The sequence below is a fragment of the Bubalus bubalis genome, chromosome 3 (genome assembly GCF_019923935.1).
Source record: "Bubalus bubalis isolate 160015118507 breed Murrah chromosome 3, NDDB_SH_1, whole genome shotgun sequence".
NCBI classification, from domain to species: Eukaryota; Metazoa; Chordata; class Mammalia; order Artiodactyla; family Bovidae; genus Bubalus; species Bubalus bubalis.
Genome location: NC_059159.1, coordinates 134779170 through 134802913, shown reverse-complemented (window position 1 = coordinate 134802913; position 23744 = coordinate 134779170). Strand labels below are relative to the sequence as shown.

At 42.6% G+C, this 23744-nt stretch overlaps 1 protein-coding gene across 1 annotated transcript in view; it reads left to right on the top strand.

The window, feature by feature from the left end:
• EBF2 (EBF transcription factor 2) overlaps positions 1-21430 on the top strand; it is a 221597-nt gene extending 200167 nt beyond the window's left edge. Inside the window, exons 14-16 of the mRNA XM_006057336.4 lie at positions 310-495; positions 11505-11672; positions 18480-21430. Of these exons, the coding sequence (XP_006057398.1) occupies positions 310-495; positions 11505-11672; positions 18480-18511 (386 nt within the window). The 3' untranslated portion in view covers positions 18512-21430. The remainder of the gene's footprint in view (positions 1-309; positions 496-11504; positions 11673-18479) is intronic.
• Positions 21431-23744: the final 2314 nt, after the last annotated feature.

Below are 23744 nucleotides of genomic sequence, written 5' to 3'. Positions count from 1 at the left end.
CATGAGATATGATTTGGGAGATGTCACTGCACACTGCCCCTTAGTCAACCACTCCTTAGTGTGAGTTGGAGATGTTGACTGCAAATGGGAAAGAGGAGGAAGGTTTTGTGCAGAATGGGGACGAGATAGGAAGGTATGACAAGTATGAAGACGAACTGCAGACTTCCCCCTGCAGCCCACTGTCAGCCTGGTGGAATTCTATAGACTAGGAGCTTTGTGCACCTACGCCGCCATATTTGGTCTCTGCTGTGTGTGTGAATGCACCTGCGCATACAGGCTCATTTATCTGGGCTTTTCTTTGTTGTCCAGGATACATCCGCAACACGAGCAGCATCTCTCCACGGGGCTATTCTTCCAGCTCCACCCCCCAGCAGTCTAACTACAGCACCTCCAGTAACAGCATGAATGGCTACAGCAACGTCCCCATGGCCAACCTGGGTGTTCCAGGGTCACCGGGATTTCTCAACGGCTCCCCCACCGGCTCCCCTTATGGAAGTAAGTGCCTTGTTCCTCAGGCCAGCTTTCCCTGCCTCTCTGTCCCTGGGTTTTACTGTTTAGCCTTTTAAGAGACAGTAGCATATCTGCATTTTAGACTCACGGAGGCGGGGTCCAATTTCCTGATGAAACATCCTTCCTGCCATTTGTACGTCTCCTTTAGTGGACTTGGGCTTATTGGTTTGTGCTGTGCTATGTCGCTAAGTCGCTTCAGTCATATCTCTTTGTGATCCCATGGACTGTAGCCCACCAGGCTCCTCTGTCCATGGGATTCTCTAGGCAAGAATACTAGAGTGGGTTGCCATGCTCCCTTCTAGAGGATCTTCCCAATGCAAGGATTGAACCTGGATCTCCTGCTTTGGCAGAGGGTTCTTTACCACTAGCACCACTTACTCAAAGCCTTTCAAGAGAAAGAAAAGGAGTGAAACTATTTATTCCCTTTTTACAGAGGAGCAATAGATGTGATTTGTGTGGATGGGAATGAGGAATTAAGACTCCATTTCAGTTAACATGCTGTATGCTTTTTTTAAAATTTTATATATATATATATTTTAATTTATATTTATTTATTTTAATTGGACGCTAGTTACTTTACAATATTGTATTGGTTCTGCCACACATCAACATGAATCCACCATAGGTATACATGTGTTCCCCATCCTGAACCCCCTCCCCGCTCCTTCCCTGTACCATCCCTCCGGGTCATCCCAGTGCACCAGCCCCAAGGATCCTGTATCGAACCTGTATACTTTAAAAAAATTTATTTGGCCATGCCAGGTCTTAGCTGTGGCACACAAGATCTTCAGTTCCTTGACCAGGGGTCATTGAACCTGGGCCCCCTCCATTGGGGCCATGGAGTCTTAGCCACTGGACCACCAGGGAAGTCCTTCTTCCTTAGGCACTTTCAGATATAGTGTTTTATTTAATCTTCACAAGAACTCTCTGAGGTCAGTATTACCTTCTTGTCATCGACAAGGAAGTTTAGGTACCCAGCAGTTAACTGACTTACCCAAGATCACATAGCTAGGATATAGCAAGGCAAGAATCTGGACAGAGCAGATAGCTTCAGTTTTTCTGTGTAGCACATCATCTCCCTTCTCACTTTGCTACATGGCTCTTACCTCCCTTATGTACCTCCAGAGAGATGGAACTTGACTGCGAAATATATGGAGGCAGAAGCTCTTAGTCCTTATCTGTGAATTAACTGCAAGCTAGATGTACTGTGTGCATGCTAAGTTGCTTCAGTCGTGTCCAACTCTTGGTGACCCCATGGACTGGAGCCCACCAGGCTTCTCTGTCTGTGGGATTCTCCAGGCAAGAACACCGGAGTGGGTTGCCATGCTTTCCCTCTAGGGGATCTTCCTGACCCAGGGATCGAACTTGTGGTTTTTATGTCTCCTGCATTGGCAGGCAGGTTCTTTACCACTAGTGCCACCTGGGAAGCCTAAGATGTTCTAGGAAGTTATGAAAACTCATTTGCATGGCACCGGGGGCCAAACTGGGGCCTTATAGAATCATCCCAGGAGGCTGAGAGAAGATGCTTTTCATACCCCAGATAGGGACCACTTCAGGGCAGAGGATAAGCCGTCCTGTAGAGTCTGAAGATTGAGTGGCGTGTCCGTGAAATGCCACAGCTGATTGTAAGGCTCTGCTGAGAGTCCTCTGTGCAGCTAAGCTCTCTCTTCTGAGAGTTCTAGTGCAGCTCAGGACATAACGTGCTCAGGTCTGGAGGCCACTGCTCTTAGTTTTAAGGCCTCTGGTTCCCTGCGGACACTTGCCCAGGAGGTATTTCTGGATTATCTGATTCATTACACTCAGCACTCTGCTCTGTGTGGTGAAGATACAGTAACAAGTCGCAGAGGTAGCAGAGGTTGGTTCTTCCAGGACAACGAAACCCTTGTTATTGCAGATGTTACTGAAAGACTGTGTGGGGGAGTCTGGCTGCTCACCTCTCAGAAGCCAATTAACAGGCCAGGTTGGTGGAAAGGAAAATTTGCTTTTTTTCAGCTGCCGGCAACCGGATGGGGTTGGGGGAGGGTGGCACACGTCTGTCCAAAGGCTGACTCCACCACCCCTCCTCTCACTGGGAAGCATTGGGTCAAGAGCATTTATAGACAAAAGGTGGGCAGGGTGGGGGGACAAGACTAAACCTAGAAACAGTAGTCAGCTCTGACAAGTCAGCTTCAGATTGGTCCCTGGTGGTCTGACCAGCATCATCTTGGTTGTTTCAGGTACAGTTAATCTTTAGTTCTAGGGTCCATTTGTTCCCATTTCTCTGTGGCCAGTTACCAGAATTGTGGCAGTGCATGTCCTGGGTACAGTCTGGTCATCACGTAGTAAACTTCTCCACCTGGTGTTTCAGTATCTATAAGACAGTTCACAGGATAGGGCTCAGAATATTATCTATGGCCCTTGAGAAAGAACCGAAAGTCCTTGACTATGCTTAATGACTACATTATTATTATTTAGTGTTCTCTATTTTCCTTTGTTTCCACATTTCTCTGATTAAACTTATTCTTTGATTAAAGTTTTCCACAGTCAAAAAGGCAGGCAGAGGACATGGAGTGGAAGGGCCGTTTCACAGACATGCGTTCTGCGCTGTGACCTGTCAGATGGTCCAGGTCAGTTAGATCAGAGGGACTGAGGAAAACAAATGGTTGTTTGCTTCATTTATTTCCTTGCTTGTTTTTACCTTCTCTTGTTCCAAAAATGTATGGGGGGCATATTTATAGTCATATGAGCAGTATGAAAGTATAAAATGGAAACTAGAAGAAACGGATAAAAGAAAAAAAACATGGATAGGAAAATTAGATGAATCCAAGGGTTAGTGTGGATGCCTTTGGGTCTGTTCAAGGGAGTCATTAACTTGGTTCAGAGGCTTACAACAGCGGTCCCCAAATTTTTTGGCACAAGGGACCAGTTTCTTGGAAGACAATTTTTCCATGGACTGGGGGGGCAGGGAATGGTTTCGGGTTGATCCAAGCACATTATACTTATTGTGGACTTTATTTCTATCTTGCAGCAATCTCAGGATATTCCACTTTGATTTTAGGGTTAGGGTTCACACTCCTATGAGAGTCTAATGCCGCCACTGATCTGACAGGAGGCAGAGCTCAGGCGATAAGGCAAGTGATGGGGAGCAGTTGTAAATACAGAGAAGCTTTGCTCCCTTGATGTTGCTCATCTCCTGCTGTGCAGCCCAGTTCCTAACAGGCCATGGACCAGTACTGGTCCTGGGGATTAGGGACCCCTGGCTAACAAGATGGTAAGGCAAAGAGAGAAACATTATTTGTTATAAAATTCTACGTCCACACATTACTAGTAATAGTAGTAGTCAAAGCTCAGGAGAAACTTGATTTTTCAGTGGCTGAGACCTTGGAGAGATTCTCCCACGCATCCATGTGGAGAGTGGACCCCATGTGCAGAAGGGACCACATCTTAATAGCCCCTACAAGGGATGCAAGGGCAGAAGAACCACTGTGTAAATAACGTCCCATGATAACGGTCACAATAGTACAAGTAATTTACAATTACATTCAACCTTACAGCCTAACAAGCATGCTCACACATGAGTCCAGTCAGATCTTCACAATAACCTTATGAAAGGGGCTTCCCAAGTGGTGCTAGTGGTAAAGAATCCACCTGCAATGCAGGAGATGCAAGAGACATGGGTTTGATCCCTGGGTTGGGAAGATCCCCTGGCAGAGGACATGGCAACCCACTCCAGTATTCTTACCTGGAGAATCCCATGGACAGTGGAGCCTAGTGGGCTACAGTCCATAGGGTTGCAAAGAATCAGACACAATTGAAGTGACTGAGCATGCACACATGGATATGATAATTTATTATGTGTATATAATTAGCATATTTATATAATTATATTCATTAATATAATTTACTTTACTAGTATCATCATCATTTTCCCTTCTAAGATACGAAGGGTTATTAACTGACTTACTCAAGGGCTCATGGCCAATAAACGGAAAAAATGGGGCTAGAACGTGTGTCATCAGATCCAAGATATCATGTTTTTAAATTATTCAATCATATTAAAGATATTTCATGTATTTATAGCATACTATTGAGCTGAGCCATAGGAAACTATCTCTTTTTGATGTCCCAAAATGTGCAATTTCATTATGGCCATACATTTATGAATAAAATATGTATGTTAGGTTGAACTATGTGACACTGTCATTTTCGTAGATCAAAAATAGCTAATATAGGGACTTTCCTGGTGGTCCAGTGGTTAAGACTGTGTGCTCCCAATGCAGGGATCATGGGTTCAATCCCTGGTCAGGGAACTAAGATCCCACATGCGCATGGCATGGCCAAAAAAAAAAAAAAAAAAAAGGTTAATATAACAATGTAGGGTTAAGTGTGGTAATGAGGGAGGGAGAAAGAGGAAAGTAAGACAGGAAGGGGTGGGTGGGGTGTGGATGGACAGAGAGAGAGAGAGAGAGAGTGAATGGATGAATAAAATTGCCCATCAGATGTTGATGGTATGATGTTTCTTACTATATAATTCATTCAATAGGAAGGGACCCTTCCCATCCCAGCCAGTGACAACTTCATTCACTGTCCTTTCTTGATCACTCAATCCCACTGCTACAAGAAAATAGTAACACCCCAAGTCTTCAAATCACCCATTAAAACAAGACAGCATCCACAAATAGAAAGAGGAAGGCTCCCTGCCCAGAGGGAGGGAAACATATTAGATAAGGTCCTCTTGTATTTCCTACTGGGTCTGTGAGACCCCCTTTCACCTTCCTTTTTTGAGGGAAGGTCTGAAGGAATTGCAGACTTGGAATGGGATTCCAAACAATTCATTCTATTACAATAAAATTCCATTCTGTGAAAAAACCGAATACCCCATGGAGTCCATTACAATAGCACATGACCTGTATTTCTACCCACCTAAGTCTCAAATTCTCTGGGAAATACAAAAAGAAAATAAAAGGCTCAGGGGATACCATTTCATCAGTTTAGTTGCTTGTGTCTGAAAACACCCTTCTCTTATTTTTCATTTTATTTTTCAAACTAGTCTGATGTGGCCAGGGTGTGCCATGGAGCAATCACTTGCCAGAGACGTTAAAAAAGAAATAAAGTCAAGCCTCTTGGTCAAGTTGACTTGCTTTTGTGGCCAATGCAGCGTATCAAAACCCTGCATCTTCACTGCTTTTGCTCTCACACCACTTCAAAAATGGCCAAACAGATGTTTTTTCAATTTCACATACAAACTTCACTTCCTGGCGGTAGTGGTGTGTGCCAAGTTCCAGCTCAGTGCAAGTTTTTATGGCTGAATTCTAAACCCCTGACAATAGGGGGTTATAATGAAATGCTGACAGACCCCTTCACGCCAACAGATGCAATGGCTCGATGCAAAGAAGGATGTGTGCCCCGTGAGTTCCAGCTGGAACCGTGTGAGCCAATCAATCCTAAGAAGCAGAAAAGTGGTTTTTCCTGAACTCCCCATGTTCACAAGAGATTTCTGGGCCAGAAGCACTGGCCTTTCCTTTGGTCTCTATCCGCAAAGAGAGGTGTCCAGAGAAATTTTCAAGTATGCATGATCAACTTTCCCAAAACGGTACATACTGGTGTCCCCAAAGATGTTCTACTCAGCAAGCTTGCAACTCCCAAGGGAACCACTTCTTCCAAAGTTGAATAGTTACCAAGCAGTGCCAAGTTTGAAACAGGATCCATACAGACAGAATCCAACCTGTCCACAGGGATTCTTTTTTTAATTTTTTTTATTATTATTTTTTTTTAGAATGGTAACCATTTTAATTATAAAAAGCTTTCTGAATTAATAGAACACCTAATGAAATCCATTAATTTTTGCATGTATTTTTAATTGGAGGATAAATTGCTTTACAATTTCGTGTTGGTTTCTGCCATACATCAACATGAATCAGCCATCAGTATATACATGTCCCCTTACCTCTTGAAACTCCTTCTCAAGTCTCACCCCATCCCACTCCTCTAGGTCATCACAGAGCACCCATTTTGAGCTCCACAGGGACTCTTACTTCACTTACATACATAGTCTTGGACTGTGCCCCAGGCCTCAGGGTTTTCATCTTTTCAAAAATAAATATCAAGACATTTTTTCTATTGTAGAGTATTAAATGATCATGTAGAACATTTAGAACACAGATGATGATAGCTTTTATTGTATTATTATTTAAAAATATTTATTCATTTATTTTGCTGCATTGGGTCTGCGCTGCTGCTTGGGCTTCCTCTAGTTGTGATGAGCAGGGGCTACTCTCTAGTTGTGGGGCACAGGCTTCTCATTGCAGTGACTTCTCTTGCTGTGGCCCACGGGCTCTAGAGCGCAGGCTTTAGTAATGGTGGCTCATGGGGCTTAGCTGCGTCAAGGCATGTGGGATCATAGCTCCTGGATCAGGGATCCAACCTGTGTCCCAAGCATTGGCTAGTGCATTCTTAACCACTTGACCACCAGCGAAGTCCTGACAATAGCTTTTAAAAGAAAGCATTACTCCTGCCATTAAAACAAAACAAAACAAACAAACAACAAAAACACCTTGTTAACACTTTGGTGTGTTTCTATTGTCTTTTTCTTCAGAAAGGGGGAAAAAAATCATAGGACAAGGAGTTGAACATGACTTGGCAACTGAACAAAATGACAATTGTAACCTCATTATAGATGCTTTGAAAAGCATTTCTAGATAAAAAGGAAACAAAATGATACACTTTATTTCTTTGCAGAGGTAACCAGTGGTAACTTTCAAAGTAAGCCTTGCAGTCATGGATAGATATATTTTGAAAATTGCAGCATCTGCTCTGATGCACAGCTAATGGGCTTCTGTCATAAGATGAATGAAAAAGAGAGTAGAAGAAAAATGACAATATTCTCAAAGTCACAGATATGAAGCTAGGCTCCATAAAATTCATCAGTGATATAGACCTGTGTTCTAAGAATGGAAAACAGATATTAGGAGTGACGTTTACATTGCAAAGTTAACTACAATCAACAAGGTTTTCCCAGGAATTTGTAAATTTATTGGTGCTTTGCTTTTTTTGTAGCAGAAAGGTTAACAGGTAACCTTGTTTACAGGCAATTAAGCCTCAGATTGAAGAGAAATGTTAACGTCAGGAAAGCTATTATGTCTATTGCTAAGGATTGTATTATTTTTTACCAAAGAAATAAGAGATTTTTCCATTTGTTTCTTTTAACAGCTTTTACTGTTTTCTGCTACATCAAAAGTAATACATATTCATTATAGAAAATTTTGAAAATATAGATGAGTAAAAGGAAGAAATTCAAGAATTTTCACAATCCTGTCTGCTAGATAATGTCATTAAAAATTTGGGTGTGGGAATTCCCTGGCAGTCTAGTGGTTAGGACTCCGATCTCTCACTGCGGAGGGCCCAGGTTCAGTCCCTGATCGTGGAACTAAGATCCAACAAGCCACGTGGTGCAGCCAAAAAAAAACAAAAAACAAAAAAAAATTAGATGCCTATCACATCCTATTACACTTTTGTTTTGTATGTTTTTTTTTAAAGTAAAAGTGGGTTCATTGTCTATATTATTATGTGTTCTGTGGTACTCATCTGAGGATGCATATCTTTCCATGCCATTAAACACTCTTCTTTAATCTTAGTTTTAACATTTGCGTAGTGTTCCATTTCATGGATTTAATATAGTTTATCCTATTGCTAGTCATTTCACTTATTTCCCAGTTTTTCATGATTATAAAAATGTCCTTGGATTTTTTTTTTTTTTTTGCACATTTATGATTACCTCCTTGGAATTAATTTCTGGAAATTAAATTACTGGGTTAAAAGACATGGACGTTTTCAAATACTTTGATACATATTACCAAAGTTCCTCCAGAGAGGTTAGCACTCCCCTTAGAAAAGGAGAGTATCTGTTTCCCTGCCCTCTTAATTTTTTCTTAATCTTTATCAATTTGGCAAGTGGAAAATAACATCTCATTACTGTTTTAATTTGCATCTGATTACTAATTGGTCTGACCATTTATAGGTCTATAAAGGTCTTTTGGTTATTTTCATTTTTCCTTCTGTGACATTTCTTTTCATGTCCTTTGCCTATTTTTCTATTGGGACGTTTCCTGATTAGTTTATAAAAACCTATTAGCTACTGAGGATCTGAATATATCTAAATAAATTATGAAAAATATTTTTCCTAATTTGTCATTTGCCTTTTCTGTATGTGTTATAGATATTTTTTGTTACATGACAAATCTATCTTATGATGTTCTGTTTAGGCTTTGGGGTGGAAAGGATGAGGTAAATTATATAACTTCCTCATTTTTCTACTAGCTCCTTTATAATTTTGTTTTTAAAAATAACCCTTTAATCTATTTAGATTTATTTTTGTGTTTAATATGAGGATGCACTCTAAATTTTGTCTCCAAATGGCTAGTGTATTGTTCCTATGTGTTTATTTCCCCACTAATTTGAAATGTCACCTTTATTAAGTTTTAATTCTCCTATATATCCAGGTCTATTTCTGGACTCTATTTTCTCCAAGGATTTGTCTGTCTATGTCTATGCTGGTATAACACTGATTTCATTGGTATAGATCTATAATAAGTTTTAATATCTGTTAAGATATTAAGACTTCTTTAAAAAATTTAAATGAAACTTCTGGCTCTTACAGCATTTTTTAAAATAAACATAGAAATTATGTTTGCTAACATATGCATATTAAAATTCCTTTTAGGATTTTTATTATAAATGTATTAAATTTTAAATTTGTATATAATCTGACATTTTGCAAAAATTTTGTTTAAAATATTTTAAATGGGCACTTTGCAGCTCTGTGTTTATTCAACTCTGCAGCAATTTTATGTCACTTGGTGAAGTCTGAGATGACTCCTTTCCCACTGAGAGGTGGCCACGCTAATAAGCATGCTTTAGGATCTGTTACTAGAAATGACTTATATGCTGAATATAAATGGAATTAAGTATATGTATGCATGTGTGTGTGCATGCCTAATTCACATTATAAAAACCCTCCTCTCTCATGCTGTATGAGGGGAGATTCTGCTATTGCAGACCCAGAAACCAAGGCGCCATTTTGGTACCCACATGGATCACGTGGTATGGCAGAGACTGGATGGTGGTCAGAATCAGGGGTTTCCACATATCAGCTTTCCTTTGGCCTCTAATTCTGGGCCTTACAGAAAGAGGAGAGGTCCCAGCCACTCACCCTGTGCGCACACACACATTTCACTGATGCTAAAACCAAGGCTAGAGAGGAGACTGACTTGGACCTGCGAATAAAATCCATTCTCCAGGCTTAACCCTGTGCCCTCTCCCATGTGCATGCAGCTAAGGTGCTTCGGTTGTATCTGACTCTTTGCCACCCTGTGGACTGTGACCCCACTAGGCTCCTCTGTCCATGGGATTCTCTAGCCAAGAATCCTGGAGTGAGTTACCATGCCCTCCTCCAGGGGATCTTCCTGACCCAGGGATCAAACTCCTGTCTCTTATGTCTTGTGTATTGGCAGGCGGATTCTTTACCACTAGCGCTACAAACACCACCAATTATTTTCTTTTGAAGACTGGGATGTATTCCAGTGCTTCCTTTTGCATTGCCCTTTAAACCAGGACCATTTCAGGATGAGCAGTTTTTAGATAAAGCTTTTTTTTTTTAAGTCTTTGGTTTGTAGATCAGCTGTAAAAGACATTGCATGGGAGGCATGCCGTATTATTGCTTTGTATACTCCATTGTGTGAACACAGCCGAATGTCTACGTTTATAGGGAGAGGGGAAAAATGAGGATGGAGTCTTGCAAAGGCCATCAGAACACTGGACCTCCAAAATTCACCTTATACTTGAAACATTAACTCACATTCATGTCCTCAGTTTCAGATTTACTTGTGGACTATCTGGACTACTGATGATATGAAGTAGAAGTCAGCACTCTTAGCCTTTATTATGGCCTTTGCCATTATGTTCCAGTAATTCTAAGTCATATGACTTGGGACAGTTCAGAATTCTGGACACTATGCTAGAATGAGTCCCTGAAACTTGACCATATACTATAAAATACTCTCTCTAACAATTTTACATGTGTGAACTCAAGTTTACCTCTTTTTCGAGCAAATTGAACCTGGAAGAAAATTATCTTCTTGTATGATGTAAGTTGGTGGAGTATCTGACATTAATAGGTGGGGCACTTTGTTGTGTAAGTTGCCTTTATTTTTCTTGGAAATCACAACAGTTAGCTTTTGGCTTCCTTGAAGTCATTTTAATGTTAATACTGGTGTGTTTTTTTTCCTACACATTACATCAGAGGAGGCTGCCTTGCAGCTTTATTTCCCAGGAGCTCTGAAAGTAGAGGGAGAAGGGAGGTAATCTCTTCAATGTTAATAAACTTTTACATTTAATGAGGAAGTGGCCCATAGAGATGGCACGCTCTGAGAAGATGCCTACCCTACAGAGCAAATCTCTGGTGCCCTGAGAACTGCCAGGGAGGCACATGGATCCCAGACAAGATTACATTTTAGGATTAAAAAAAAAAAGAGGTTTCTGTTTTTTAGTAGACTTGATCATTTTTCAGAGGTTGGTCTTAGCCTTCTCGTGTTGAGCTTCTATTGGGTTGGCCAAAAAGTTTGTTTGGGTTTTTCTACAATACCTTTCAGAGAAATCTGAACAAATGTTTTGGCCAACCCAGTACCTGTGGATTAAGACCTATCACAATATGACCTCCTGCTGATGCCTTCCTGACTCTTCCAGGCAGAAAAGCACCCGGCCCGGATGTATCTCCTTAGCATCATGTTCACGCCAATACGATGATGACCCTGCTCATTGTTTCATTTGTCTATTCCTTCCAAGGGACAGGGCAGGGTCATTGTCACATTCAACTTCTTCTCAAATCCCTGGAATCTGGAACAATGCCTGGAACAAACACGTAATTTTGCAATCAGTATGTACTGGTTGTATGTACCGAAGAAAGAACTTAACTCCTAGATCTTTCTCTTTCTAAAGAAGGACTGTCCTTTGCTTTCCAGTCATGTCATCAAGTCCCACTGTTGGATCTTCCAGCACATCCTCCATCCTCCCGTTTTCCTCTTCAGTTTTTCCTGCTGTCAAACAGAAGAGTGCCTTTGCCCCTGTCATCAGGCCCCAAGGCTCCCCTTCGCCTGCCTGCTCCAGTGGCAATGGAAACGGATTCAGAGGTAAGCAAGCTGTAGCACCTTGGGAGTCAGCGTGGTTCATGTGCCACAGAGTCCACAAAGTGAGAGCAAACAGCCCTGCAGCCTTCTGTGTCTCTAGCCATTTCCCTACAAGGAGATGCTTTGGTGTTTTCATCGTGGGACCAGCATGACTTGTAGAACTGGGCTAGTTCTCTATCCTAGGGCAAGATGGGGGAATAATAGAGGAGTCAGACAACTCTGCAAGGACACAGAATAGGTAGGGTGGTGGCTCAGACGGTAAAGAATCCACCTGCAGTGTGGGAGACATGGGTTCAGTCCCTGGGTTGGGAAAATCCCCTGGAAGAGGGCATGGCAACCCACTCCAGTAGTCTTGCCTGGAAAATCCCCAGGGACAGAGAAGCTTAGTGGGCTATAGTCCACGGGGTTGCAAAGAGTCAGACACGACTGAGCAACTAAGAACAGAGCCATGTGGACCCTCCAGGAGTGTCTGGACTCCCCAGATGTTGCCTTTTTTTTTTTTTTTTTTTAAAGCTCTACTGGGTCGTCGTTGCTGTGCAAACTTTTCTCTAGTTGCAGCAAGTGAGGGCTGCTCTCTAGTTGTGGTGTGAGGGCTTTTCTTGTTGCTGAGCACAAGCTCTAGAGCATCAGGCTTCAGTAGTTGTGGGTCCCAGTTTCTGGAGCACAGGCTCAGTAGTTGTGGTGCATGGGCTTAGTTCCTCCACAGTACATGGGATCTTCCTGGATCAGGGATCAAACCTGTGTCTGCTGCATTGGCAAGTGCATTCGTCACCACTGAGCTGCCAGGGAAGCCCTCCAGACCTCGCTTTTCACAAGCCCATGTCACTATTTCCCTTAAGGTACCTGACCACCACAGCAGGTGCCACATGAATCGGCTTGCCACCCACACTGCATTCCCAGTCCCATGGCACCAATGGGCAAGATCCATCAGAAGCAACCAGCGAGTTCTGAGAATTCTGGTTTCATGCTGGTGAAATTGATAGCAGGTGCCCAATCAGGGGTGGGGTAGAGAAGAAAGGAAGAAAGATATACTGTGTCTAAGAACAAGCATTAATATCACCCATCAGACTTGTTCTTCAGTGATGTCCTAAAATATAATATGACATGATGTAGCATGCATATGATGAGCACATGAGAATCTAATCACCTCACTGTGAATGGGAGCAGCTGATGGCATGAGAGCAAATTGGAAACTGCTGAGCGCTGGGGGAGCCTGACGCCCCACATTATTTTTAGGCTGCTCCTTGCATCTTGACATGCAAAACATTCACGACAGGTGGTGTTGGATAAAACCAAAGAGGGCAGAAGTTCGGGTAACCCCTCGTGGATCAAAGCCTCTGAGGTCAGCACAGCCTCGATGGACCGTGTTGACCTTGGAACTGCATCTGCCTGGTGGCTTTATGATTGCACGGGGGATCCTGAGCCTTGTGTGGGGGCGGGATACTTGTGAGGGTGTCTTCGCTAGCTGGCGCTGAGCACGACTCTGGGATGTATGGCCTGTTCCTGCCACGTCTCTACCATTTGAGTGATGGTGCCTCCTCGAAGTCAAGTGACTTGACAGACAAACTGTGAAATAAGATTTGAAAATCCAGCCCTCAGAAGAGCCCCTGAAAATTCTTTTGCTTCTAATGAGACAAAGCAGCTGGGTCTACATGCCACCCAGCATGGGAATAGTTGGAAACATCTGTATATTTGAAGGGAAAAAAAAATATATATATATTTTGCTTTTCATCCAGATGTCAGATTCAGTGAGAAGCAGGCTGAGGCTGTAGCTAGGCATCTCCACTGCCCTGTCTCTCATCAAGGACCAGTGGTTTCTAGCCTAGCATGAGGGGACATGCCCAGAACTTTCCCCATGATGGCCTTACCTCCAGACTGGAATAAGAGAACAGTTGCTGAATTTTTTTAAATTTATTTATTTTTAATTGAAGGATAATTGCTTTACAATATTATGTTGGTTTCTGCCATACATGACCATGAATCAGCCATAGCTATACCACCCACCCCTCTAAGTTGTCACAGAGCTCCGGTTTGAGTTCCCTGAGTCATACAGCAAATTCCCACTGGCTATCTATCTCATATATGGTAGTCTATATATTTCCATATTTTGTATTGGAGTATAGGGGATGATTCAGTGGTAAAGAATCTGCCTGCCAATGCAAGAGATGTGGGTTCAATCCCTGGGTAGAGAAGATCCCCTGAAGTGGGGCATGGCAACCCACTCCAGTATTCTTGCCTGGGAAATCACATGGACAGAGAAGCCTGGCGGACTACAGTCCATGAGGTCGCAAAGAGTCAGATGGGACTTAGCAACTAAACAACAACATAGCTGATTAACAGTTTTAGGTGAACAGCAAAGGAACTCAGCCATACATATACATATATCCATTCTCCCCCAAACTCCCCTCCCATCCAGGCTGCCACATAACATTGAGCAGAGTTCCCTGTGCTGTACAGTAGGTCCCTGTTGGTTATCCGTTTTAAGTATAACAATTGCTGAATTTTTGCCACATCTTCCCCTTCCCCGCCACCTCTTCAGCAGTGATGGCTCCCCTTTCCAAGTCTTATGGTTTTAGTCATGTCCCTTAAGTCTGGTGGGGGCCACACAGGTCTCATCAGGGAAATGCAGAGTGAGAGGCCCAAGAAGGACTAAAGTTGAGTGCAGTGTCAGAAGAAGAAAAGGAGGGTACAGCTTTTTCCTCCTTCCAGGCAACTCTTGCCAATATTTTCAGCTTCACTTGGAGGAAGAAAAGTATAACTTGACTGCCACCTGCCACCCCTCTCTCATGCAGGGACAGAATTGGGGAGCAGAGCTAGTTGACTCAGATTTTTGGGGTCTTTGGTATCTAGGGTGACCCACCTAGGAGTCCTACCTGGCTCTTGGCCCTCAGAGAGGCCAGGACAAATATTTTACTGGCTGCCATGGCCTGGAATCCCCACTGTGCTGGTGGATGCATGCCCAAGGCCCTCTGTGGTCCACTGGTCAGAATGGAGTTGTGTGACCCTATGGACCGTAGCCCATCAGGCTTTTCTGTCCATGGGGTTCTCCAGGCAAGAAAACTGGAGTGGGTTGCCCTTCCCTCCTCCAGGTTGGAGTCCTAAAACTCCCTCCAAATTCTCTTGGTGATTTGAACCTTAAGACGGAGGAGGAGGATGGGGAGGGGCTGGAGAAGGAAAAGGTGGAAGAGAAGGAGAAAAGAACAAAAAGGACACTTAAATTAGGAATTGGAGACTAAAAAACTTAGAAAGAACTATGGAAATATAAAGTTGTGCATGGAGAAATAATTCTTCGGAGAACCTCAAGGACTACCCACGGTGGGAAGAACACTGGAACAATGGGACATGACATTAATCAGAGTTCCCTGTGCTACACAGTATGCCCTTGTGTATGAACTTGACTTCATCAGATGTTGCTGGAATTGGAGCTCAGCCTCCCTCATGCTGGGGCATCTATGCTAGTCACTGTCATCCAAGAACCTTGGGTTCCTAGACTGTTAAACAGGAGAACTGATTGCTCTCTCTCAAGGTTGTTGAGAAGTTATGTGTGTGAAGAACCAGGAAAAGCAAAGGACGTGCCTGGCAGAGAGAGGCTGGGGCTGACAAAGGATGCCTTCCAGAAGCCTTCACTCCTGTTCTTCCTCATTTGGACCAGGTGACCAGCAGTTCAAGGTCCAGCAACACCAGGTGTCCGGTTGGTGCAGAGACAGAGAGAGCCGAGCTGACCTTGAATGTGCTGCCCACAGACACTGAATGAAGGGATCCTGGGGTGGTGGCGGCTGAACGGTGGGATGCTCCATCTCTTGAGGGACAGACAGTGGGAGAGTGAAAAGATGGTCTGAGGTGGAGCCTGAAAATCACAGGCTGAGAGGGAGGTTCTTCTCTTCTCCTGCTGTAAGGTGAGGTGGTCTCAGTTGCCCGCAGGAAGATTGCACAGCCAACACTCTCCAAGACTCGTGGACCGTGCCTGGACCCTACATGTTAGATGCTGGACCGAGCACTTTACACGAATTATCTTGTTCCAGCATCCTGTGAGCCAAAGGCAAAGGTCATCCAGTTATCACCATGTCTAGTTAAGGAGCTCACCCAGGACCACACAGCCAGTGACTGAAGAACTTGAGCTCAGACATTTTGACCCCAGAGCCTGAGTTCTGGCAGCCCTTAGACTCTCCGGGGACAGAAATATTATAGTAGTTCCTCTCTTCAGCATTCATCCGTACCTACTTTCTACCTGAACTGAAGAGTAACTGTTACAATTCCCATAAAATGTCAAAGGTAAAAAGAAATTGGACAACGTGCAGTTACGCACTTTCCCAATTAACTTTTGCTTTGTGTCTGTTGGTGACAGTTTCTTTTTTAAAAAAACTTTTTATTTTGCATTGGGGTGTAGCCGATTAACAATGCTGTGATACTTTCAGGCGAACATCAAAGGGCCTCGGCCATACATATACAGGTGTCTGTTTCCCCGCAAACTCCCTTCCCATCCAGGCTGCCACATGATATTGAGCAGAGTTCTCTGTGCTGTACAGTAGACCCTTATTGGTTATCCATTTTAAATATAGCAGTGTGATGGACATGCACACACTGGCAACGGTTTCTACAAGCAAGAAGTCAGGGTCACCACGGAGCAGAGTCTCACCCACCCAAGTGCCCAACGTGACACCAGGAAGAAGCAAAATCCGTGAAATATGTTTTTCTCCAGACATGCAGTGGATCTTGTTCTCGGAGAGGCTCTGCCCTTTTAATAAGCCCTTTAGATAACTCTCTTGAGGATGCAGGAAAAGGAAGGGGCTGATGAGGCTGAAGTGTAATAGACAAGTTAAAGTTGAAAACGTGAGCCCCGGACCTACTGCCGGGGAGCTCAACGTGCCCTATTCATTTCCCCCACCTTCCACCTCATTTATCAGGCATTCACAGTTGATGAGTATAGATTGTCAAGATGATATTATGCACTATGTGCCAGATTCATTTTCCAGCTCCCTCCAGGAGAAAAAAAAAAATAGAATAATAAAAAAAACCAAAACCCTCCTACACTCTGGGATAATTACCAGAGTTCCTATATCTCCAAATCATCGGGGAGTGTCCAGAATTGAACTGCCTTTATTGAAAAGTTACATCGATTCAATATATAGTAATACAGGCAAAAATAATTAAGGCTTTGCTAGCTGTGTAAGACCTTAATCCGGATCTCACAAACATTCAATAAAGGCTGTATGGGCAGGGAAATAGACGGCTGACAATCTTGTCTGAGAAGACGAGCTGGCATAGAGAGAAGGGGTAGAGAGAGAGGGAGAAGGAGCAAGGAGGGGAGGGGGTAGGAAAGAAGGAAGGAAGGAAGTGGGTGGAGAGAGATGTTGGAAGAAGCAGGAAGAATTTTGGCCATTTGCTTATAAGCCTAGTGAGCACCATTTGGCCAAACGCTTCTGTGATGTTTGATAAGCCCTCTAGATGAGGCTTTGACAATAAAACTTAAAGGATCAAATTCTAGATACAGTGTGACATTTGGACACAAGGAAACTACTCTGCCAGGTTCCAAGAATGTGCAAGTTCGGTGGGTTCACCCCCGAAAGCCAAGGCCAAAGGGATGCATTTTGGTGTGTGATTTTTCTACATTGTGCTGACGCTGCTTTACTTTTCATATCAAGGGGACACCTTGAACCTGATACTGCCCAGACAGGCATTTTCCACTTGACCAGATGGATACTGCACTAGGGACTAGGATGGATGGATGGACTAGGGCACTGGACACTGCACTTGGATTGGGGATGAAGAGTAGAGATTGGGGTGACTCCTAAATCAGGGCTAAATTAAGTTAGCCCTTCTGTTCCAGTGAATCAGCATCCCTTAGTGAATGGCCATCACAGATAGTGAAAGTGAAAGTCGCTCAGTTGTGTGTCTGATTCTTTGCGACCCCATGGACTATACAGTCCATGAATTCTCCAGGCCAGAATACTGGAGTGGGTAGCCTTTCCCTTCTCCAGTAGATCTTCCCAACCTAGGAATAGAACCGGGGTCTCCTGCATTGCAGGTGGATTCTTTACCAACTGAACTATGAGGGAAGCCCAGATAGTGGTGCACCCCAAAGGAAGATGAACCAGTTAGAAAACTCATCAAATTTCAGCTAGAATGGATAGAAACCCAGGATGGGTAGAAAGTCTGATTTATTATAAATGATGCCTTGTAAGTAACTCAATAGGCTTGGCACCTGGAATTTATTTTCCTCTTCCAGCTAAGTGATTTGAAACTGTGTAATCTAGAAATTATTTTAGTCTAATAATGAAAACTATCTTACACATATATCCATATTACAATTTAGTACATGTTTATATGTCAATTATACAACCCATTAATATGAAATGCAACATGATTCTTAGCCTCTGAAGCAAAATTTCAGCAAGCTTTGTGTTAGGTTCAGGGATTCAGTAAGGCAGCAAGCTTTATGTTCAGTGATTAAAGCTTCAGTGCCTCTCACGGGTTGTCAGGCACTTCAGTTGTGTCCCTGACTCTTTGTGACCTCTTGGACCACAGCCCACCAGGCAAGAATACTGGAGTGGGTTGCCATTTACTTCTCCAGGGGCTCTTCTTGACCCAGGGATCGAACTGAGTCTCTTGCATCTCCTGCATTGGCAGGCAGGTTCTTTACCACTGCACCACCTGGGACCTGAGGACAGTGGGTTCCCACATCAGCTGAAGGTACCATCACCCTGGATTGTTCGAGACTGTCCATCCCATCCCCTACCCCTCTCTCTGGGTTCTAGACTTTAATGTAAAGAGTCTCTAAACCTCATGCTTGTGTCCACTCTTTCCTTACAGCCATGACTGGACTTGTCGTGCCCCCCATGTAAAGAAGAGGAAGAACAGCTTTCTTATAGCACAAAACTACTTACTCTGATGGACCGATAACAAAGAAAGTGCTAGGAGCTCTCTGGGGAGAGTTGTGCCCCCAGGTGAACATGATGGACTGATCTGGCTTTGCAAGGAGCCACCTCTTAACCTGGTCTCCTGTTTCTCATGTAGCTCTGACGGTAGCTACACAAACTGACCCTCTTGGGAACAAGGACAAAAGATGTCATTGACGTAGTCAGTGCTAAGAGCAGAAATGCAATTCTTTGTTACGAACATTATGAGAACCACCTTCCTATGTTTGTAAAATATTTAAGAAAAAAAATTGGCAAACAATTCATGCTTAATATTTTGGATACTATTTGTTTTTCTTTGTAGGAAAAAAAAAGTTGAAAGTTTCTATTTTCTATGAAGCCTTTCAGATACCAATTTAGTTTATGCAGAAAAAAAAAATTGAACAAAACAGGGTACCAGCATGAAAGACTTTGTTAAAACGAAACCTGAATCGAATGATGAAATGTGCTTGTATGTGTGTTTGCTTATAGTTTAATCTCCTTAAAAAACAAACAAACAAACAAAAAAAACAAAAAAAGGGAAAAATTTTTAAATGTTTTACAATTATTTAAATAAATAAATGTGTAACTTATTGTAAGTAGAGGTAGAAATTCAGACTTTTTTGGAAGAGAGAGGAATTTCTCTTCCTGATGTAAAATGGAAGTGATGCAAACAGGTAGTAACAAGTTTAAAAGGTGTGTGATTATTACTGCAGTTACTTACTAGACTCTTATCCCCTGCCCCGCATCCCCCTCTTTTTCCATCATTTTATTGACCCACACAGGCAAGAATATGTACCTTATGTAGAACAACCTGGTGCAGAGACAAAGATGCAAGTCCTTGCTCGTACACAAATACTCAAACCCATCCATCCATTCCCAGCTCCGTCCGCTTTCTAATAGCCTATATGTCCCTTTTGGTATTCACTCTTTGTGAATATATAATTTTTAAGAATTCACATTAGCTCCCGACATTCTCCCCTGAGAAGTGCAGAGAATTCCCCCGTCTCAGTGCACCCCTGGCCTTGCGACCCCCAGGAAAAGGCAGGGCTCATTTAAAGACAGCCAAAGTCACGTGACTTCCCCAACCAACTGGCCCCTGTGGAATCTTCCTGTTCAGAGCCCCACGTTCCCTCCTCTTTGGTGGCCTGCTTCAGCATAGAGATGTAAGCCCCATAGAACTTCAGAAGCAGGTTTGAAGAAGTTGACTCTGTCTTTCAGACTCCTCCTTATCAATATTAGGATGTCCACATCTTTCCTTATCACCGCAGATTTCCCCTTTCATGGCATTAAACTCACCTGAAAAAAACTCTGTATCCTGCTTGACACAGTTTCCAGGCAAGAATGCGATAGGATGAGGAAGAGGCAGGTTATAAGCCCTCTTTCCTCTGATATTTGAAGAAATGGAAACCTAGATTCTTAGCAAAGTCAGAGGGTAGGGGCAGCCATGTTCCAAATAGCATATTTCCCTAGGCCTGTGACGGACTCTCATAAGTTCTGGGACTAGGTCTTAGCGGGAGAAATCTTGAAGGAGCTGCTAAAATGGGGCTAAGTCTTAAAAGTCTGTGTGGTCTTGGAGATATATCCAGACTTATCTCAATGGCCAATAAGGATGTCATTTTTTCCAGGCCAGGGTTCTCCTAGTTGACTAAGTGATACCACAGTACAGGCTATACACAGACTTCAGTTTGGGGTATTAGGTTAGGATTCCAATTAGAAATTGATGCAACTCTCTTGGACAAACATCTTCAGTGCATTGAGCCAAGTTTAGATGATGTCATAAATTCTCCCTCCCTTCCATTTGCCCACATCTATTCAACCCTCAATGGTCTTATCTGCCTTTATTCCAGAACTACCCAATATGATCCAAATATTATTTCTACGCACATTTTAATCCAAGTTTGGAAACCTGGCTTGCTTGTAATCCTGCTGACTGTCCCTCACAGTCAGGGCCTAAAGCACCAAAAAAAACAAAAAAACAAAACAGGGAAACACACAAGAGAACGTTCCCCAGTGAAAAATGTGATGGAAGAGGAAGAGTGTGGATGACACACACCACCATCCAAAAGTGAAGGCAGAATGAAATTAAGCATGTTTAGACCTGGATTCCAGCCAATCCAACATAAGGAAATGTTTTTTTAAGTAGCATTGCTTTTAGAATCTGTGAATTTTGCTCTTGCATGAAGATGAGTGCAGTACTGTCTTCAAAATGATTGTAGAATTTCTCGGTAGCTTTACACCGAAAAATGTGTGTAACTAAATACCAGACATCTTTGACCATTCAGCTAGAACCTCAGCAGCGACAGATCTATTTAAGTGTACAAATGTGTGTAAGGATAATGTTTAGTGTACTAATAAATTAAAAACAAAGCTACTCTGTCCTCTTTAGTCATTGCTGTTAAATCATTCTGGTTCCAGGTTATTTTTGTGCCACTTGAAATAAGTATTTCTATAGGTAACTACAAATTCTATCCTATCTTTGTAAAAGGAGCTGTGTTAAGATTTTTCATTTAAAGGGACACTTTACTGCATTATTTATCTCTCTCTCTCTCTTTTTTTTGTTACAGCATCGTATTCTTCCCCAGTTTTTCTTTGCACATTCCAATATGCATGGTTTAAAAACCATCCCCTTCTCTAACTTTTGTACAGTAAGGTCTCATTTTCAAACTGTATAGTTTCATTTGATCATTTCTGCTTTGTCAGTTATATACAGTATAAAGTTGCTATGCACAGAGCTTTTTGTAAAGACAGCTTTTTTGTTTACTGTTTTTAATGGTCTTACTTATGAAAGAATATCTTGTTTGTAAAATGAATATGTCTACTTCAGTTTTAAACTTTAAATTATCCTAACAAAAAATAAAATTTTTGTACTGTAAAAATAATTTGGAACTTGTCTCTCTCTTTTTTTTAAGTGGGAAAAAATCAAGTTTGGGGTTTATTCTTTCTTTGGGAGGGGGGCAGAATTTATACTTAAGTTTGAGGATTTTCTCATGGCTGCTAGTCCCTGAACTCTTGTTGGGAAATTTTACTACAGCTTTTGCTTACTTGGTAAGTGTTCTGTGGTGCTGACTTGGAGGAGAGAATACATATGACTCAAGTATTTTTCTGTATATATTTATGTATCCATCTAATCAAATCCCTTCATAAACACCCAAATGATCCTACTTCCAATGTTGGACTTTGGTTATACAGAATTCTTAGGGTAGGTGAGTAGTCTATTTAGATTTGAAACTGCAAAACTGAACAAATGTTGTAGCTGATCCATCAGGTACAGGGTGAAGAACTGGAGGCTGGACAGAGACGTGATGTTTAGTTTTAGATCGCGGGAAGAGAGCAAGTCTCATGCCTCTAGGAGGAAATAATTCATGGAAAATAGCTTGTCTAAGAAGACAGAAGCACTAATAGAGCCCAGAGAAAACAGTGATCACAGAAAGGTGGAGTGGTCAGAGAAGTTCCCATGGTGGGGATAGAGCTGGATGGTCCTTCAAAGGATGGTAGAAATGTTGCAGAAGGGGTTGTCAGTGGGTACTGCAGAGGGAAAGGCTGTCAGGGACAAAGAAGAGTAAAGGGAAATTGACATAGCACATTTAGGAGAATGGGATTCTGAATGTGGTTTTTCTGCCAAACTATTCACAAGCCAACTCATAATAGGATGGTTTGATTTCTTTCCACAAGGATTAGAGATCTGCAAACCATAGAAACTGTGTTCCTTGCGTAAGTAAATAAGATGCTATTTTTTGTTTGTTTTTTGAAGATCCTTTTCAAATGCAGACCATTTATTAAGGTCTTTAATTAATTTGTTACAATAGTGCTTATGTTTTATGTTTTGACTTTTGGCCACGAAGCATGTGGAGTCTTAGGTCCCTGACGAGGGATCTAACCCACAACCACTGCATTGGAAGGCAAAGTCTTAACCACTGGACCGCCAGGGAAGTCCCGGATGAGATGCTGTTTCTAAGCACTATTCAAAGAAAGCTACTGTGGTTTTGCTTTTCTCCTCAAAGACTAGCTGTCTGCCTAGACTGTGCTTGTGTGTGTGTGTGTGTGTGTATGCTCAGTTGCTCAGTTGTGTCCAAGTCTTTGCGATCCATGGACTGCAGCCTACCAGGCTCCTTTGTCCACATAATTTCCCATGCAAGACTACTAAAGCAGGCTGCCATTTCCTTCTCCACGGAATCTTCCCTACCCAGGGATCAAACCTGCATCTCTTATGTCTCCTGCATTGGCAGGCAGATTCTTCACCATTGTGCCTCTTTGCCAGGTGCCTTCTCAGCCCTCAGGTCATAGTTTAAGTAGCATCTCCTCAGGGAGTTCTTTGCTAATCTCTGACCATGGGTATTTCCCACCTAGTCTCTTTAGCTGGACTCTGTGTCTTGTTGTAATTTGTGGTCATTTGTGGGCCACTTTAGACTGAAGGCTCATAACAGAGCCCATATCTGTCTCAATCCTGGATGTGGAACATTCAGCCATGTCTGAGATGCCCAACAAATACCCAGCATTTGAGATGCCCAATGAATACTTGTTAAATCAGCAAATGAGAGACAGAATTCAGATCCCTAGAGGCAGTCTTGCTTTGGTGTGTGGGACAGGTAGCTGATGTGTCACAAATGATAGGAAACAGCATCACTTTGAGAATTCACTCCTTAGGAACTGTCAGTCAACTAATCCAAAAAAGTGATGAAATGTGTCTATAATATAAAGTGACTGGCTGTTTAATAAGCATAGGAAGCTCAAAATGAGAGGGAAGTGAGGAATAAGAGATCCCTTGCTTGTGTCCTGTTGAGTAAGTCATTTTGCCCCTTGGCCCTGAACACTGTAGATTCTGCTGATGCTCAGATGTCATTCCAGAACTAGAATCAGGGCCTTTTAGAGGAATGTACATCTCATTCCTATTCCAAATAGTCCACTTGACTTGTTGACTGCACACATGAATCTCAAAGAGCTTATAGGTTCAGCATGGCTGAGGGCACTGAATGTGAGACAGGGATAAGATTTGAAACTTAAAGAACCAGGTGGGGATCAGGTTCCAAAAGAACTTCATCATATCAGAGAGTTTAGTCTTCATCCATAGGACTACAAGGCATGTAATGGAAAACTATTAAAAGAACTTGAGTCAAGGAATTGACATGATCCACTTGATGCTGTAGAAAATCATCATAGCTGCAGTGCAGATGATGGATTG